Source organism: Carlito syrichta, unplaced genomic scaffold (assembly GCF_000164805.1).
Source record: "Carlito syrichta isolate Samal-C Ts95f unplaced genomic scaffold, Tarsius_syrichta-2.0.1 Scaffold296851, whole genome shotgun sequence".
NCBI lineage: Eukaryota > Metazoa > Chordata > Mammalia > Primates > Tarsiidae > Carlito > Carlito syrichta.
The window spans coordinates 5,216-25,933 of record NW_007240947.1 but is presented as its reverse complement, the minus strand read 5'-3'; the positions used below and the strand labels follow the sequence as shown (position 1 = coordinate 25,933).

At 41.0% G+C, this 20,718-nt stretch overlaps 1 protein-coding gene across 2 annotated transcripts; it reads right to left on the bottom strand.

Annotated features, from left to right (window-relative positions):
* Positions 1–767: 767 nt before the first annotated feature.
* On the bottom strand, positions 768–19,747 carry AP3M2 (adaptor related protein complex 3 mu 2 subunit). 2 transcript variants are annotated; one of them, XM_008054604.2, is made up of 9 exons: positions 19,704–19,747; positions 19,299–19,647; positions 14,229–14,400; positions 9,761–9,898; positions 6,768–6,853; positions 6,360–6,493; positions 4,593–4,800; positions 4,151–4,295; positions 768–3,017 (listed from the first exon to the last, which is right to left on the bottom strand). In XM_008054604.2, the coding sequence occupies exons 2-9, from the start codon at positions 19,569–19,571 to the stop codon at positions 2,917–2,919; spliced, it is 1,257 nt and encodes a 418-aa protein (XP_008052795.1). In that variant the 5' UTR covers positions 19,572–19,647; positions 19,704–19,747; the 3' UTR covers positions 768–2,916. The 2 variants fall into 2 exon arrangements, with proteins under 2 accessions (XP_008052795.1, XP_021566336.1); XM_021710661.1 differs by lacking the exon at positions 19,704–19,747 and having other exon boundaries at positions 9,761–9,917; positions 14,389–14,400; positions 19,299–19,649.
* Between the last annotated feature and the right edge of the window lie 971 nt (positions 19,748–20,718).

The window sequence follows — 20,718 nt, the reverse complement described above, 5'->3', positions numbered from 1 at the left end:
AATTTCAAAAGCCAAAGACACATAAATCCCGAACTTAGAAAACTGAAGAAGTTTGAGTTTCAAATTAAATTTCTTCTCAAAATGTCTAATAACTAAAAAGTAAGTATTTATTGGTGGCAGTGAGTCACCATCTACTGGCCACAGAAGAAAGTACATGTATACAGTAAACCCTGTCATTCCACAAGGGCCAAAACCATGCAGATCCAGGGAGAAGAGGTTGTAAACCTTGGTTGAGAAGACGGTGGAACACTGATAAGCACCAACACCTGCAGTTGGTGAACAAAAGTCTTCAGGTTGATACAGATGTGGAATGGCAATATAACCATCAATGTCTACACTTCACAAACTCCCCAGCCTTATTTTCCAAGAAACTTCTACTACAGTGAAGATGTCTAGTCCCTTGAAGACCTGTTTCATGCCTAAATTAATCAACCTGAGAAGCAGGTCAAGAGAATGGATAAAGTAGTAGAATAGACATTTGCAGCTGGAATGTTTAGTCTTTTATATCCTGGGGAAAATAACCTGATTGAACTGGATCTAAGCTCTTACAATCTTAAAAATGGCATCAACACAAACATCCCCTATCTTCCAGAGATAGCCAGAGAATGACTCAAACTATATATGTGGCGTTAAGTCTCCAGGCTGAAGAGTATAAAAGTAGTAAGAGTCTCCTGAGTAGATTAAACTCCTTACTAACTGTTTCTACTGAGGCCTGCATGGCACAGCATTATTGTTAGTACTAATAACAAAACACTTAATACACGAAGGACTGGTAAAACTCAACTTTATTAAAATTTAAACAGAGAGGTTCCTTCTGCACATGTTAAACACATATGGGCCTGAACACCTTGATGGAGACACCCTGCACTACTTAAGCTAACCTACACATCGCAGGTGGTGGCAGTGACATTCATTGCACTCCAGAGGTCTGGCTGCACACGTGACAGGATAGTTATTTCATGCATGTTTAGACCTACAGGTCCCGTCATTTAAAAACATTTTATTTCTTCCAAGATACTTCCCCTAAAATAGGATGAGCTCTAGAAGAAATAAAACAGCTGCACTTATAAACAAAACAAAACAAACAAACAAACAAAAAACATTCCAAGACCAAGATTAGTTGTTCCTGTGACCTAGGGAACCTTAAAGTCCTCCAGACCCTTCAGGAGAAGTGATACCAGTTACTTGGGAACCCACAGGCAGGCATTTCCCTTTCCATGGTAGGTGTGGGTATGGGTCTTTGCAGTCCAGGGACAATTCTGGAGTGACAGAGTATGAAACACATCTGCTTGGGTACAGCACAGTTTATCTCAGGAGAAAACAACAAAGCAACACTACTCTGCAGCGAAAATTAGTACTGGAAATAGGAAGATACAACTAGCAAGAAATCTGCACAAGTATTTGGAAACAAGCCTGCAGAGAAAAGTTCTAAGGTTTGGTGAGCATAAGTCTTCCTTTTCTCCATGCATGAAGCAAAGCACAATCATTCCTTAAGAAACCTCTTATACAAATATTTAAATAGTAATAGACACACTGAACTAGAATAAAAGTTACCCATCAGGAAAGCCTGAGGTATTCCTTCAGATGCCATGTTTCCTAAACTGGGTAGGTTATATCCATGATCAACACAGTCCATCTTCCTATAGCATTAATTTTATTCAAAGATTTAGGGGAATTTTTTTTTTTGTCTTAAAACAAAAATGGACTGGTAGATATCTACTGTTAATAAATACATGATAGAGTACAAAAATAAAAGTGTGAGGAAATGGAACTTCATCAAGCAGCTTCAAGGATCAACCATACCCATGGTGGTAAGTTTTCTTTTAACTTAGGGCTACTGCTGAAAAAGTTTCCAATGGGCAGATCAAGATCCAGAACTGACAAACCCAAGTGTGGACCCACTTGCTCACAGCTGTGGTCCACCTTCACAGGAAGTAAGTTGCCACTCTCCAACTCCAACACTGTGACATACAAGATGGCTGCACTGGAGGTTATGGGAGTGGCTTCTCTGAAACTCTCCTACTTTTTAGAAAATCCAGTGGAAGGATCAGGAAATAGGAAAAAGTCTGGTGAATTCAGTAAAGTGAAGTGAGTAGAATTGTCTTGGGATAGGGAAAGAAGCATTTTAGATAACCATGACAAGAGGCTGGTCACTTTCTCCCGGAAGATGAGAGACTAAATACTAAAAACTAGCAACAGGTAGCACCTGAAAGTCAGCCCGGTACCATCACTTTCTTTGAGGGAAAATCTGATTCTACTGGGGGTTCCATGTCAACAGTGAACTCAAATTTAAGAAGCCTCTAGTTCATTTCCAGAAGTACAAATGCCTTTCATATACAAGAGTAGAGGGATCAGAAAGGAACCAACTCAACCCTCTTCCTCCTGACTCTCTCAATGCAACCTGCTCACTTTTCTTGCCAATCTTTCATTTCCACACATCTCCTCACAACTCTTCTTTCACACTGTTTCCTCTTTCTTCTCCCTCACAGGTCAGATCCTTAACTGTTCCTTCCTTTCCATTGATTTTTCTTCCAATCTTTCTTTTTCTCTACTCTTTCTACCTTCAACAAAGTCTTTCATTAGCTTTAGGTAATTAAAGACAAGCAAGCAGCAAATGCCAGGCTTTTTCTTTGGCCACCATGTTGAAAACAGCCACACACAGCATAAGCACCCTACCCTACAGCACACACCTTGTTCTTGGGGGTTGAGCTGGTGCTGACTGGGTTTCAGTTCTGTCCACTCCTCCCTCGTGATCCTTTCCTCCCTTGGTTAGTTTCATGGCACTGAGGGCTAAGGAGAAAAGGAAGTGGGTGGGGCCAGGAGAGGACTGACCTAGGAGACAGGTTGGTATTTTTTACTTTTAGACAAGTACAGAATGAAAAATGTTCGTGACTGTTCTCTCTCCAAGCTCTCCCTTCAGGTTCGAACTTGGAACTTTCCAGCTTTGGTCATATATTTTATGCCCTTGAAGGGTTTGTACTTTTCTCCATACATATCCAGACGATTCACTTTGAGTCCTAGAAGGAAGGGAGGGAGGAAAAAGAAGATGTGAGAATTATTCAGAAGAGGGTTGCACAGCTGCTTCCATTCATTTCAACATACAGAGGGCAGTGGGGTGGAGATCCCTACAACAAGGAATTCAGAGAACATGGATTCTCCACTCTGGGGACAGACCCCAACAGCAAAAAGGGCTCCAATAAAAAAGCTGCCTATGAGAAGACTTGTCCCTAAAGTGGAAAGGGCAGAAAGTGATGTGCAGACTGAAATGAGGTTAGGACAAAATATGACCACTGAGTGGTTTTCTCAACTGATGGGACTGAATACCTGAATTAATAATAACAAAATAAATGAATTAATAATGAAATAAATTATAACTAAATGAATAATAAAAAGTAATGAATTATAAATGAATGCTTCCTCAGTATTCTCACTGTATCAGGCAAAAAAAAAATCTTGTATAGAGTTTTATAGTCTACTGAGTGCTTAAGATGGAAGAGCTTATCATTTAAATGAATTCTAATCACTTAAATCAGATAAGGTCTGTTGGTCAAGAAAAATAGGAACTTCATATAAAACTAAAGCCATTTCCTTTCTACCGCACAGGCTTGTTCTAAGGATTAAATAAGAAAATACATAATATGAGACTAAAATAGCACCTGGTACACAGAAAATGACCCAAAGTGGTACCTGGTGACTCTCATCCTTGGGTAGTACAGGCTGCAGTGACTGACCTGAACAGGCCCAATGGTTCCAAAATGGAAATACAAGCAAACATGAGCAAGGCTAGGAGAAAGGAGTGGAGACTACTCTTCTGAGTCATCAGCTGAGCACATGGAAGCATCATCTCACTTGGAAACACTGCAAGCTCAAGTGAACAACCCTAGGATGACCAACAGTGGTCTGTGGGCACTTGCATCTACCAATGTTGCTTTCTCATTAGTGTCTTGGACACTTTTATTCAGGTCATTTGGGCCAACTTCAAAGTAAGAATTGCAAACTTTCTACAAAAAATTTTCCAAAAGATTGCACATCAGGTAATGAAAGCAGATCTTGTAAATAGGGAGTCCCGAGAAGGCTTTCTGATGTCTGTGCTTTATGGGAGAAAAACATTTCAGTTCCTTCAAAGTCACCCAAGCTCTGGGTCACTTACCAGAAATGGCCAGCTGCTGGATCTTAAACTGCAGGTTAATTGTGGGGTTTTCATCTGGTTTGGAAGCTCCAGCCTGAAGACTCATGGTCCCCTTCAAACTTGGTAGCTTTTGGGGGTTTATTTTTCCTATATCCCAAGACAGCATCTTCAAAGAAAATAATAATAGAGAAGTGGTCTTTCTAATAAAATAATTACAGCAGAACCTTTCATTTGACATGTTGAGCTCTAACCTCAGGATGTCTGTTCACAATATTATAAGCTGCCTCTAGGGTGTTTTTCAATTAAAAATCCTGCTTGTAACCATAAATTATCTCAAAGGAGAAAACAATGCTCTGTTGCCTAATCTCGCCTTTCAAACAAGGTCTAGAGTCTCTGCAGAGAGTCCCTGAACAGGTACTTCTGCTGAGCATCAGCAACTCAAAATGTCCCACTAACCCCTTACCTTCGTGACTGGGTCAAACGTGTGCGTCCCCTGAGATGGAGTGAGGCTCATGTTCAGGACTCCTTTGGGCATCTGGCTGGTGACAATCACTCCTTCTATGGTCTTCCCCATGGTCTGCTTGGGTCCCACTGTTATTTCAAAGCGTCCAAGTGAACTACTATCCCGGAAACTGATATTATGTTTGACATACACTGGAATTGCAACCAGACTGGAAAAGAGAGAGACAATACACCTGTTTCATTAATGAACTGGGCAATGACAATCTTTCCTCCTTTCACATTATACTTTTTCTGCCCTGCTGGCAGCTTCTTCTCCCTTACTTATATCCTTACTCCATGCCTTAAAAAATTAACCCAGGAATCTAATTTTTTTTTTGAAAAGCTAAGATGCTGTCTAGTAAATAAACTCTTCTAATGACTAATAATATAAACCAAATCAAAGGGTATACTACAATGAGAAAGGCATAATGAACAAAAATGAAGTCATTATATCTCTGTGTTTTCATTTATAACATGTGACTAGTCTTTGTTTGTCCTTAGGAGAGTAACATTCATACCTCTTGGGCCTTTTATAATTTCCTGAGGGTGCTTTCAACTGACCTCATCTGATTCTCACAAAAACCTTATGAGGTAGGGAAGGCTGTCAATATTTGATGGCGAGAAAAGAGACTCAGAAAAGTTGCAGAATAATCCTGAGGTATTAACAGTTCCTAACATTTACTGAGTATTCCTATGTGACAGTCTCTATGCTGAATGCTTTCTATTCATTGTACACTTATCTCATTGAATCCTCCCAATAAATATGACATAGGAGCTCATTTTATGGGCAAATACTGATGTCCTTATACTAAACTGAGGATAAGTAACTTGCCCAAAGTGATATATTATAAGTATTGAAGCCGGGCTAGGTGGCTCAGCCTGTAATCCCATGCCTTGGGAGGCTGAGGTGAGTGAATTGCCTGAGCCTGTGGGTTCGAGACCTGCCTGGGCAATTGAGACCTCATCTCTACAAAAAAAATAAAAATAAAAAAAATTAGCCGGGTGTGGTAGTGCGTGCTGTAGTTCCAGCTGCTTTGAAGACTGAGGCGGAAGGATCACCAGAGCCCAGCAGGTCGAGGCTGCGGTGGCCGGGAGCGGCCACTGCACTCCAGTCTGGGCCACAGAGTGAGACTCCAACTCAAAAAAATAAAATAAGTATTGAAGATAGAGTTTAAGTCCAAGCAGTTTGATTCCACAGGCTTTGACCTCAAGCACTCTAGTATTTCCCTAAATGATTTACTCTACATTGCACAGGAAGGTACTAGGGCCCTAAGGCCTCCTGGCTCTCCCATCTGCATACCTTTCACCACACAATACTGCTTTCAAAGCCTTTAGGCTCCAAATTAGAGAGAATGTCAAGATCATTTTGAGTCTAGGGTACTGAATCCAGGTATGCTCAGATTCTAATTTGAGAAAAAAAAGTTCTAATTTGACATATAACAACACAAAATAGCAGCAAACTTAATGAGGAATTATTTGCATTAAGTGCTATTTAGATTCTCTTATTCAACTCTCATAACAAGATACTTTTATTATTTTCAATTTACAGATACAAAAACAGACACAGAGAGGTTAAGCAACTCACCTGAGGTTACTTAATTAGTAACTATAGAAGCTGGAATTTGAACTCAGGTAACTCTAGAGCCTCAGCTCTTAATCACTACAGATACTGTTTCCACATGCACATACACACACAGAGATTCCATTCTTAATCATAAGGGCTGCTTACTTCTGTGCACTGACATGGTAAGAGAGCAGGCGGAAGTTTCCATCAGGGGGGATGAAGGAGAGGATCCGCTCAGATTCCCAGCGCTTGAAACGAACACAAGGATGGAAGCTGACGTCATCCAACAACCTGGGGTTCTACATTACCAGGCGAGGAAAAGCAAGAAGGAAGAATTAAACACTCACGGTGCTTTCGGAAAAGTAATTTAGATGCTGTTTTTATTCACACACACACACACACACACACACACACACACAGAGAGAGAGAAATTCTACAGTAACTGATAGAAAATTCAAGACTAAGCTTTGTGGCTGTCCTAATTACTTCTTGTTCTGGTCTATTCTCACCGCTCTGTCTTTTCAAGAGCATTTATTTCTTATCCCAAGAAAAATCTCTGGCCCAGGATTTTACCATGAAAGAAAGTGTAAGGTCTGGCATTCCAGTCAGCTTAACACAGGCATCAATCACCCCCTGGATCTCAGCAGTAATTGTGGAACCTGAGACAGAGGACAAAAAGAACATAAGAGATTACTGAACGTTTCTCTGTGCTTCCCAATGATCTTATTTCCTCCCTACCCTCTTCCTCTCTCCCTTTCTTTCCTCTGTCCAGTCATCCAATTCATTTATCCAATCTATTTGTCCACCCTTCCAAACATTTACCAACTGCATATCAAGTATGAGACACTATGATGAAGTAATGGGCATAAAAAGATTAATGAAACAGTTATTAGTCTAACAGAGTTTTCAATCTAGTACCAGGATTGAACCGCACATCATTAACTTAGCCAATGGTTCAGAACATTTTCTGATAGAAACTGCTCTTCCTAAGGTCACCAATGAACTTTGCTGCTATACCCAATGGATACTTGTGGTTTCTATCCTTCAGGATCTCTGCAGCACCTGTCACCATCGATCACTTATGTTACCGATGTTCCTCCTCTTCCTCAGTGTCTTCTGCAGGTTTCCCTTTCTTTTTCACAATTCTGAACTTCTTTTACTTTACAAACTTTCCTTGGGTTCTTTTACCTACTTCCCAGGGTGTCAATGTTCATTTGTGGCCAATTATTTCCCACTCTTTTCACACTCAGCCCCACTTCTGCCTAATGGACATCTCCACTTGCGTGTCCCTGAGACACTCAAACTCCACATGTCAAAAGTGAATTTGTGATCTCATTCCCTGGACCTACTCATCCTCCTTTCCACACCTGCACAATGACCCACCTCTCCTGCTGCCTAAGCCAGAAGCCCAGAAGCATCCATGACCATCTCTACCTCCTCAGTCCCCTACCCAGTCAGGTATCAATTTCTCTCTCTAGGACTCAGTACTCTCATGTCTATTTCTCCCCCCACCCCACCTTGCTGCTACTGTGATATCTGTACTTTGGGCCTGGACTTCAGCAGCAGGTTCCCACCTGCTCCTGGCTACTCTACACAGTGGCCAGACAGATGGTTCTAAACCCCAAGTCTCAGCAAGGAGCCCCCCAACTTAGAACTTTCCCATTGCTGCAACTGTTCTCCTTCAAATGGTTTGCGTGGTTCTTCATGACAGCTCTGGCTGTCACTTTTTTTTTACTTTTTTATTAAGTTAAAACAATAAAATGCAAAAATCTTATGTATATAGCCCCGTGTTTTAAATACATATACATCTGTACAAGTACCAACCACATCCAGATCTAAGACTCTTCAGTATTCCGGCATGCTCCCTCTTGCATATCTTGGGCAATCTGTATCCCCCAAATGCAGACCTCTATTGCCTTAGATTCAACTGTGCCTGTTTTAAAACTTCACACATGTGATCACATTGCATATAATCTCATGCATCTGAATTTTTGCTCAATATTGTGAGATTCATTCATGTTGCTGGGTATATCAGTAATCCATCCTTTTTTTTTTTTTCGCCAGAGACAAGGTCTCCCTATGTTGCCCAGGCTGGTCTTAAACTCCTGGACTCAAGCAAATCCTCCCTCCTTGGCCTCCCAAAGTGCTGGGATTACAGGCATGAGCCACCATGTCCAGCCAGTAGTCCATTCTTTTACATTACTATATACTATTCCACTACATGATCACATAAAAATTTATGTATCCTCTCTATTGCTGCTGGACATCTGGGTTACTTCCAGTTGGGGCTAACATGAAAAGCTGCTATGTCTGCTTAGTTTCAAAGTCTCACATTTACTTTTCTCTTTTTATGCCTCTCAATCCAGTCATACTGAACTACTTTATTTCCTAACAACATTTTCCTTATCTTAGAGTGCTTGTCCACACTTAGCTCCTGAATCCATGCAGGTCCTAATGGCTTTTACACATCCTTCTGATGAGACGTCTCTCCCCTCACTGTCTGTTGCACTCAGGATGGGTGGGCACCTCTAGTATGCTTCACCCTTTCATCCTTCTGCCTCCCACACTAGACTTTCAGTAAGTTTTCTGTGGCCACAGACTTATGTTTTACTCGTCATCAAATGCCCACTATCCACACTGTGCTATGTTACAAGCTTTCAATTAACATGTGCTGAATAAATAAATTCAATAATGTGAAGAAAATTTTCCATACGTTTCTTTCTTTCTTTTTTTTTTTTAAAGACAGGCTCTATGTTGCCCAGGCTGGACTGCAGTGGCTATTCACTGCAGCTTCCAATTCCTGGGCTCAAGTGATGCTCCTGCCTCAGCCTCCTCAGTAGCTGGGACTACAGATAGGTCCCACCATGCCTGGCTACTACAAATTCCTAAGGTCTAAGACTTCTGGTCATATTTATCTAATTGAGAATAGATAGAAAAGAAGGCTCCCTGAATTTTAGTGATTATCACTTTAATTCTACCATTTTATACCAGATTGGGAGTTATATCAAGTTATAATAATTAAAGCACAAATTGGGAGTCAAATAATTTTTGAAAAGAAAACCTAATCAACAAGAGATTAGTTACTTCTCTTTTTTATTGAAGAAGTTCTATAAATCAAGTAAAAGTGTGAGACAAACACTGGTCTGCATTATATTAAAGTCTATCCCCTATAGCTAGCACAGTGCCTGACACAAAGTAGGCACTATATTAAAGTGAATAGTCTTGAATGGAGGTAAATTCTGATACTAGCAAGCACACAAAAGGGGCTTCTTGCCCCCTCCCCTCCATCCCTCTCTTGGTGGCACGATCAGGGTTCACTGCAGCCTCCTGGGCTCAGGCGATCCTTCTGCCTCAGCTTCTGGAGTAGCTGGGACTATAGGCATGAGCCACCACACCCAGCTATTTTTTTTTGTAGAGATAAGACCACAGTATATTGCCCAGGCTGATCTCAAACTCTTGGGCTCAAGCAATCCTCCCATTTCAACCTCCCAAAGTGCTGGGATTACATGGTGAGACACCATGCCCAGCCTATTTTCCTATTTCTGAGAACATATTAAGGCACCTACCTGATTTATCAATAATGGCATCAATCTCTTCAATCACATCAAAATAGGCCTCATTGTTGGTGTATTTCACCCCAGTCCGTCGCCAAGGCACCACTGACAGCTGCCCAGTAGGAAGTTGGTCACCCACATTGGTGCTTCCTGAGACAATATTACTGTACTTTAGTGCCAATTTGATTGTAATAACCACAGAACACTTTCCTAGAAGATTCGATGTGCCTACTATTAATGAACTCAATTGAAGTGTTTTTAAGACAGAAGCTGAGAGTTTTGCCAACTTCTTGATATAGGGTAGCCTAGTCTATTTTAAAACTCCTTGTCACCATCTGGTCTGCCTTCTCAAGCAGAATCAAGGTTAAAAAAAAAAAGTTACCTGAGAAACAGATATCATATTTTGGTTTTGAAAGTAACCTGAACTTAGTATCTCAAATTCCACAATAGCTTGCAGCTTAAATAATGTATTGGCTTTCAGTAGGGTTGGTATCTACATATTGATATAAAATTTTCCTGGGTAAACAGCATTCCAGTTTGAGATAGGTTCTTAGGTACACTTATGGTAGTTACTAAAATGTATATGATTTGTCTCATACCAGTAATGAAACTTGGAAAAAGAATACAAATTCGATCTCTTCTATACTAGAAAGCTGTAGATAATTCCTTTACTTGTTTCTTCCCTCATAGGCATAAAAAAATTTAATTCAAAGGTTTTATACTGAAAAAATAAAATACTATAACTAATTTAAATTATATGTCTTCCTTCCATTGCCTAGATCTTTCTAATCTAAAGAAATAAAGAATAAAAACCCATATATACAGCATCTTTATAAAACATTTCATCTTTTCAAAAGTGGCTCTCAAATATCTTTTTCTAGATTAAAGTGAGATACAGGTTTAAATAACTTAATACTTATAAATTATTCAGGCACTAACAAGGCTTTTACAGTTTATAATGAACTCAGGATATTGAAAAACTCACCAAACTTGTTTTCTTAAAAAGTGGTACTATGTATTAAAACATATCATCAAGTTACAATAAGTTTTTTTTTTTTTTTTGAGTTGGAGTCTCACTCTGTCACCCAGGCTGGAGTACAGTGGCACACTCACACTCATGGCCACAACAGCCTTGACCTGCTGGACTTAGGTGATCCGTCCACTTCAGCCTTCCAAGCAGCTGGAATTACAGGCACATGCTACCACGTCTGGCTAATTTTTAAATTTATTGTAGAGATGAGGTCTCGCCAAGTTACCCAGGCTGGTCTCGAACCCATGGGCTCAGTCAATCCTCTCACCTCAGTCTCCCAAAGTGTTGGGATTATAGGTGTGAGCCACGGCACCTGACCAAGTTATAATAATTAAAGCAGTATAGTGATAAGGCAGGAAAGTCTAAAAACAGACCAAGAATCCATAACGACAGTACAACAAAAAAAATCATTTTAAAACAGGAAAATGATAAATTATTAAATAAATAGTGCTAAGAAAACTAACAATTTTGAAGAAATAAATACACAGCCTTACTTATATGGTATATAAGATAATTTTCAAATGGATTAAAGAATTAAATCCAAAAATACTAAAAGAATTAGAAAAAAATATACTTTTCAAAAAAGATCTTCCCTTTTCTGAGATTAAAGACATTCTTCTAGGTTCTTCTAATAATTATAAAATTTGTTAATAAAACTCCTTAATCCGCCAGGCTCGGTGGCTCGGCCTGTAATCCCGCGCCTTGGGAGGCTGAGGTGAGTGGATTGCCTGAGCCCACGGGTTTGAGATCCGCCTGGGCAGCAAGACCTCATCTCTACAATAAATCAAAAAATTAGCCGGGCGTGGTAGCACGCGCCTGTAATTCCAGCTACTCGGAAGGCTGAGGTGGAAGGATCGCCGGAGCCCAGCAGGTCGAGGCTGCGGTGGCTGGGAGCGGCCACTGCACTCCAGTCTAGGTGACAGAGTGAGACTCCAACTCAAAAAAACAAACAAACAAACAAAAAAACTCCTTAATCTAGCTGAAAATTATTTTGTATACATTATAAAGTGGAAGGACTTAATTTTTTTTCCATACTGAAGCTGACTGACTTGATACATTTAACAACTGGCCCCTGGTCCACTGATAACGGTCCCTGATCCAAAATGATAAATGATCACATCTATCTATACCAAATTCCTATAAAAGCAAGGGTCTGTTTCTGGACTTTCTATTTTATCCAATGATCTACTTGTATGTTACTGAACCAATATTACATTAAAAAACACTACCAAAACTTCATATAGGTTGATATCCTTATCTGAAATGCTTGGGACCACAAGTGTTTTGAATTTTGGATATTTTTTGAATTTTGGAATATTGTATTATACTGGTTGAGCATCTCAAATTCAAAAATCTTAAATCTGAAAAGCTCCAGTGAACATTTCCTTAAAGTGTCTTATTGGTGCTCAAAAAGTTTCAAATTTTGGAGCTTTTTCTGATTTCAGATTTGGGATGTTCAACCTGTAATATATCTTGTATCTGATAGGATGTATTTTTTTTCTTTGCCCTTTTTAAATATTTTATTTTCACAACTCACTTAGCTCTTCTAATATGTCTACTCAATGAGTTTTTGTCTTGTGTACTATACAAACTTAACATGCTTTGATATTTGATGGGGAAAAACCATCTAATCTCTTCATAATTCTACTTTTAAGTTGTCCTGACTATTCTTTTACTTATTTATTTATTTATTTTGCAGGGAAAGTTGGAATCTCACTCTGTTGTCCAGACTGGAGTGCAATGGCAGGCTCCTGGCCACCACAGCCTCAACCTGCTGGGCTCCAGCGATCCTTCCGCCTCAGTATTCCAAGTATCTGGAACTACAGGCACGTGCTATCATGCCCGGCTAATTTTTTTGATTTATTGTAGAAATGAGGTCTCGCCAATTTGTCTCAAACCCATGGGCTCAGGCAATTCACTCACCTCGGCCTCCCAAAGCACAGGATTACAGGATGAGCCACCGAGCCCGGCTCTTTTATACTTTTTAAGATGTATTTTTTAACCAGCTTGTAAAATTCCATGAAAATCTTGTTTATGCATTAAACAAGACCCAAAATGCCACACCTTAATGAAGCAGAATGATTTGACTAAATCAATACATTTAAAATGTAGCTAGCCTGGCTTGGTGGCTCAGTCTGTAATCCCGCGCTTTGGGAGGCTGAAGTGAGTGGACTGCCTGAGCCCGTGTGTTCTAGACCCACCTGGGCAACTTGGCGAGACCTCATCTCTACAATAAATCAAAAAAATTAACCGGGTGTGGTAGCGCGCACCTGTAGTTTCAGCTACTTGGAAGGCTGAGGCAGAAGGATCGCTGGAGCCCAGCAGGTCGAGGCTGCAGTGGTTGCCCGGCCACTGCACTCCAGTCTGGGTGACAGAGTGAGACTCCAACTCAAAAAAAAATAAAAATAAAAAATAAAAATAAATAAAATGTAGCTAAACAACACATGAAAAACGCTAAATGACAAATGACAAATTGTGAGAAAATGTCTGCAATGCAGTATTCAAAATATATAAAGAACTCCTACAAACTATCATGTTTATTTCCAATATACATAATAGCCTAACATCTTTTCATAAATCCTTTCTGGAAAAGGAAAAATATTTCAACAACAAAAAATGAACAAAGGACACAAAAAGGTAATTCACAATAGAGGAAAAAGTCAATAAACAGGTGAACATGTTTTAATATCCTTATAACAAAAAAATTAGTGTGTGAATAACAAGATACCAATAAACAATCAAATTGCCAAGCTTTCTAAAAAATTAATAATAATAATAATAATAGGGTTGACTACAGCACGTACACATTGCTACTGAAAGTGTTAAGTTGGTAAAACTTTTCTGGAGGGTAACTCAGCACAATGCATTACAGACCTTATAATGTACATACCTCATGAAACAGCACTTCTGTTCCTAGCACTAAAAAGAAACTATTCTAGATGCACACCAAGATTTAAGTATAAGAATGTTAATCCCACCAGGTGTGGTGGTTCATGCCTGTCATCCCAGAACTTTGAGAGGTGGAGGCAACAGGATTGCCTGAGCCCAGAGGTTCAAGATCAGCCTGGGAAACTTGGTGAGATCTCGACTCTACAATAAATCAAAATATTAGCTGGGAGTGGTGGCACATGCCTTTAGTTCCAGCTATTTGGGAGGCTGAGACAGAAGCATTGTCTGAGCCCAGCAGTTCAAGGATGTGGTAGCCATGAATGTGCTACTGCACTACAAGCCTGGGCTGTAGTGAGATCCCAATTCAAAAAAGAAAAAAAAAATCAGGGTATTTTCTACATAAAAATATTACTTCAGGTTATACTCAAAGACTGTAAGGAACAAAATCAAAGCACCCAGACATGTGAGTGCCCAAAGACAAACATTTAAAACAATACACAACACTAGATTTGGCCATACACAGGACTGCAGCAGCTTCATCAGTTTCCCCCTCTGCCATACCTGTGATGGTGTTGACAACTGTTCGAAGGATAGTGGGAGGCTTTATGAGTTCTTTCAGGATGTTCGACTCGGTAGCCAATGGAAACCCATTGTCAAGCATCTCTTCCAGTACCTCATAAACCACAACCACATTGTCTTTGATCACTGGCTCTGAGCAGACTCCAAAATAATCCTGATGAAGATATAATAAACACATTTATCACTCAGAGGCTATAAAAAAACTAAAGAATGTTCCTAGAGAATAAGGATTTGTCTGTCCATATGTGTTTACTCACTATTTTGGGGATACTCTTCTACAATGAGGGCATGCAGCATAACCACTGTTCTCTTAGACAGCCTGGTTTGGTACAGAGTTTATGGTACTAGCGTCATTACTAGCTTCTTCTATATACTAAAGTCATTTAACCTCTTTGGGTTATTATACAGTACACAAAATTGAATCTTGATTATTACATGTGTTTATGAACAATAATTTGAAAGAATTATGCAAAATGACAACACTTGATACAACACAGAATTGTACATAAAAATCTTTACCCCTACTGTGGTGCTATTTCTACTTTTCTTATTTATTTTTTAGAGGCAGGGTCTCACTCTGTTGTACAGGCTAGAGTGCAGTGGCACAATCACGGCTCACTGTATCCTCAACCTCCTGGGCTCAGGCAATCCTTCTACCTCAGTCTCCTGAGTAGCTGGAACACAGTCATGCACCACCATGCCCAGCTAATTAATTTAAAAAGTGTTTTGTAATGCTATGCTGCTCAGGCTGGTCTCAAACTCCTGGCTTCAAGCAATCCTCCCCTTCAGCCTTCTAAAGTACTGAGATTACAGGCATGAGCTACCATATGCAGCCTATGGTACCTCATCCAGGCATGAGCTACCACAACTAACCTTCTTAACATTCATGCAGTGAATTGAGTTGAGAAGAAGAAAAAATGAAATGAGGGGGATGAGCTAGCACAACTGACAATTTCTTTGGATCATTCCTAAGATGCTAGGATTCTAAGGACTCTGATCTTTCATTAAAAAGGTTAAATTTAGGTACCAAATTATCTGAATTTCAAACCAGAAGACTTAGATTATAATCTTGTCACTTGTTAGATTAAATCGTGCTAATAATTTGGGTCTTGATTTCTTTTCTTTCTTTTTTTTTTTTTTTTAAGAGGGTCTCACTCTGTCACCCAGGCAGGAGTGAAGTGGTCCGTTCATTACTGCATCCTTTAACGGGCTCAAGTAATCCTCCCGAGTAGTTAGACTACAGGCACATGCCACCACACTCAGGCTGGAGTGCAGTGGCACGCTCATGGCTACCACAGCCTTGACCTGCTGGACTCAGGCAATCCTTCTGCCTCAGCCTTCCAAGTAGCTGGAACCACAGGTGTGCACCACTACACCTGACTAATTTTTTTGACTTATTGTAGAGAAGAGGTCCCGTAATGCCGCCCAGGGTAGTCTCAAACCCCTGGGCTCAAGCAATCCTGTTGCCTCCGCCTCCCAACGTGCTGGGATGACAGACGTGAGTCAATGTGTCCAGCTGGATTTCTTTTGTGGTGTTTTATAATCAGGATAATATCACTGGAGGCATAAGGATGTAAGAACTAAGCATGATTGGTTAAGTAATAACATATGTGAATGTACTTTGTAAACTATAAAGCAATATGTAAAATGCAATGCATGATAATAATGATTTAGAAAAAAATATTTGTGGTAGCCGGGCTCGGTGGCTCAGCCTGTAATCCCACGCTTTGGGAGGCTGAGATGAGTGGATTACCTGAGCCCACAGGTTCGAGACTCGCCTGGGCAACTTGGTGAGACCTCATCTTTACAATAAATAAAAAACTAGCCGGGTGTGGTAGCGCACACCTGTAGTTCCAGCTACTTGGAAGGCTGAGGCGGAGGGATTGTCAGAGCCCAGCAGGTTGAGGCTGTGGTGGCCGGGAGCGGCCACTGCACTCCAGTCTGGGTGACAGAGTGAGACTCCAACTCAAAAAAAAAAAAAAGAAATATTTGTGGTCATGCTGTTTCCCTTCTAGCAATGTCAGTCATGTTTTTACAGAACCTCTGAGAAGGTCATGCAACCAGATTGAATTCAGCCAGTGAAGGGAAATCTACCCTTTTTAAGAAAGCCCATTCTATTCATGAACAGCTTTGATTATTACAAAGTTCTTTCTTTTGCTAAACTGAAATTTGCCTCCTAGCTGTCTTAAGGAGCAAGTTTTCATAACAGCCTGCCATTATTTGAAGACAACTGCAAGCTTTCACTTCAGTTTTTTACTTCTCAGGGCCAAACTCCCAACATCTGTCCACTGTTAATGCTATAGTATGGTTTCTAGATTGTCTCAACATCTTTCTATTTATTTGATATTCAAAATTGAACAGATTCTATTAGATGTAGTCTAAATTACATCAGATAGTGTCAATTATCAGTGAGATTCCAATACCTAAGTCACTTAGGAGTCAGGAATGTATTCCTAAAACAAAAAAATTTTCTCTTAAAAAATGAAGATCTAGGCCAGGTGCAGTGGCTCACACATGTAATCCCAGCATTTTGGGAAGTGGAGGCAACAGGATTGCCTAAGCCAAGGGATTTGAGACCAGCCTGGACAACTTGGCAAGACCTCGTCTCTACAGTAAAAATTTTTTTTAAAATGAGCCAGATGTGGTGGCACATGCCTGTAGTTCACGCTACTTGGAAGGCTGAGGTGGAAGGATTGTCTGAGCCCAGCAAGTCAAGACTGTAGTGGCCTGATCATTCCACTGCACACTCCAGCCTGGGCGACAGAGTGAGACACTGACTCAAAAAAAAAAAAAGGATCTAAGGGGAAAAAAAAGTCAGATATTTCCTTCCAAGAGTGATTTTACTTTTAACAATAAACAAACACTTCACTAGGCTTTATGAACCAGGCATAATATGAAAAGAAACACTGGAAAGGAGACCTGCAATGTGACAAAGTGCTACAGCAAAAGAGCTTGCAACTCTGTACCTGGACCTCTTCTGTCATAGTCCAGTACTGGAAAATAACACTGCCAGAGAGGACACACATCAAAAAAGACATTAAGATCAGGGTACCTTTAACAACTGCTTCCACAACAACGATTTCTGAAGACCCAGACTTCCAAATTAGCAACTTTACTTTGCCTTCCCAAATTCCTTTGTGGTTTCAATTCAATTGAACAATTTTTCCCACTTCCTATCTTGTAATAAGTTACATAATACTGGTATGGCAATATGAAATTGCTGTTGAGTTTCACCAATGAGACTGTCCATCTTAGAATGGGCAAAGTATCACATACGGAAATCATAACGTGGCTCAGTCAAAGTAGTTTAAGATCATATCTACTGGCTTCTTTTGCCTCTAGTTCCTCTGCATATTAAGACTTAGAATGCTTGGGTTTTCACTGTGCAAAGGAGCTGGTATGCTGCATAAGAACTGGAATCCCAGAAAAACAGTATTATCAGGAGTGTTTGCAGGGAAAAACTTATAAAGCATTTTAATTATCTTGGGAATGAAAGTTGCTCTAAACATGTGACATAGGTATGAGTGCAAATGAAAGGACTCTTTCATTTGCTTTTTAATTTTTATCACAATGTTTGGGTCCTCATTCTCTTTTCCAGTTCCACAATTCCTGTATTCATGTGACTAATTCCAGATCTCACATGACATAGAGTTAAACCAAAGGGCCCTTACTTCTCCTGTATCATTTGAGTTATGCAAATAAACACAACAGTTAGAAGTTGAGTGATTCTGTTAGAAACAGACTCCATGGTCTGCATCCAGAGTCTGGGCAATCTTCCCTCCCATGTAACTTGCCCTCCCTTCTGTCTTTTCTCTGCCCAAGATTTTCAAATCTATTTCAGAAAAAAAAAAAAAAAAACCCCTCAAAATGAAAACTTTGCCTTGTAAAGTGTGTCACTTAAATTCTTACAGGTATGTAAGATTTCCCATCTTAGGTCTCCAACATGAGCCCATCACTGGCATTCACATGCTATGGACAACCACCCCCAACCCAACATGAAGTATGGGTTCACAAATTACCCCTGCCAGGGACAGTTAAGATAAGAATTACTTAGCTTTTTCTACTTTTTTATTTTCTTTTTCTTTTTTTTTTGTGTCGGAGTTTCACTCTGTTGCCCGGGCTGGAGTTCAGTGGCATGCTCATGGCTACCGCAGCCTCAGCCAGCTAGGCTCAGGCGATCCTTCTACCTCAGTCTTCCAAGTACCTGGAACTACAGGTGTGTGTCACCAAGTCCAGCTAATTTTTAAAAATTTATTTATTGTAGAGATGAGGTCTTACCAGATTGCCCAGGCTGGTCTTGAACCCCTGGACTCAGGCAATCCTCTTGCCTCGGCTTCCAAAATGCTGGGATTACAGGCTTGAGCCACCAGGCCTGGCCTACCTTTTTCTTTAATAAAACTTTACACACTTCACTTTTTTTTTTTTGAGTTGGAGTCTCACTGTGTCGCCCAGACTGGAGTGCAGTGGCTGGGCCTGGCCACCGCAGCCTCGACCTGATGGGCTCCAGTGATCCTTCCGCCTCAGCGTTCCAAGTAGCTGGAACTACAGGAGCGCACTACCATGCCTGGCTAATTTTTGATTTATTGTGGAGATGAGGTCTCACCAAGTTGCCCAGGCGGGTCTCGAACCCGCGGGCTCAGGCAATCCACTCACCTCGGCCTCCCAAAGTGTTGGGATTACAGGCTGAGCCACCGAGCCCAGCACACTTCACTTTTTTCAATGCCAACAATGGTTAGCATTGAGCCCACTATACAAAAACAATATAAAACTCTTAATTTGTCAGCAAAAAGTAAAACCAGAACTAAATAGACTATACACAGGCATATCACATAGGGTGGCTTTCTCACACAGCAGGTTCAAAAGTATTCAATCTGTCATTCTGGATGAAGGCAATTGAATGAACAGAAACAAGAATCTTATCAGATGGGAGAGAAAATGAGCAATATCAGAGTTTCATTATATTTTAAGTTTCTTAACCAAGGCTAAATACAACAGAAACAGAACTATAAAGACACTTAACAGTTTACTAAGAACCTTCCCACATTCACAAACCTGAAATGTGTCCACTACCCGGTGAAGAAACTCAATGACAAACAGAGGTGGGACCTCAGTCTGGATTACTGCCACAAAAAAGATCTTGTGGCGGTAAACACTTAAGAGATAATGATGAGGAGTAGGGATAACTGGAGGCACGTTTTCAGCTTCAGTGGCTCTCTCTTGCGCCTCAAAAAAGTAATCACAAACAGAACGGCTGACCACGCTTTTCCAGTGTTTCTCCAGGAAAATATCTCCAGAGGAGTTGATCAAGAAAAGACTATGAATCATGGCAGCGGCTGTCAGTGAGAGTGGAAAGCCTCTTTCAGTCTGAACGCCTGCCTCAGAACTCTGCAAATTTTCAACCCTAAAAACAAAAGAGGCTTTATTCAGTTCCATTCAACCAAAACACCCTCCCAGGACCCATCTTTCAAGACCAGGCCCAAGCTTTCCTCTACCAGCAGAGCCTTGAATTCCTAAGGATAATTATCAGCATCCCATCTGTTATCAACTTATACTCCCAGCTATGTCATCGCTGCCCAAATGACATCCATTAAAAATGCTACCTAATCCCTGGATGCCTGTTTTCTCAACTGAACCCAAACTCCTTGAAGGACCACACCTCCGGCTGTGTTGTCTCACTGCAAGGCAATGCCTCCCCACACACAGGAGTTCCTCCAACAACACTGAGTTGGATGTCAGGTTTTGGCTACAGTTCACACATACACAAGAAATGTGCAGTTTAACTCGGTGGCCACTAGCCACTTGGGGCCAGTGAGCACGGGACATGGAACTGGTGTCAACCGAGGTGCACTGGTGTGAGACACCAGTTTGTATGAAACAAACTGGTGGGTTTGTATGAAACAAAATTTCAAATACCTTACCACTAATTCAATAAGGATTATATGTTGTAATGTATCTTGGATATACTGGGTTTCATAAAAGGTATTCAGATTAACTTAACCTGTCTTCCTATTTGAATGTGGTTACAGAAAAGGTAAAATGTGTGTGGTTCGCTGTCTAGGTTCACTAGACTGAGCTGCACTGTGTGCTGAAAGTCACCCGGGGTCTTCACTGGCGCCAGCCAGCCGGGGCACTAGTCATGCACAAGGCTCTTCGTGGGATGCCTTTAAAGAACCCCCTTAGGGAGACCTCAGGTGTCCAGTCGCCAGGACAAAGCGGCAGTACGGGACCCGAGCTGTGGCCCAGCCATAAAGGCCTGCTGTCGCCGGCACGGCCAGATCCTTCCGCGCAGGGACGAGAAGGCAGGTGGAGAAGGAGAAGGGCAGAGGAGGGGAGAGGGAAGAGGCCAGGTGGCGATTCCCGCGCTGGTCCCAGCCCAGGCCAGGCTGACCCCGAGTGTGGCGCGGGCGTCAGGCGCGCGTAGGGGTTGGGGAGGCGCAGGGGAGGCGACCGCGCTGGGTAGCACACAAGCGTT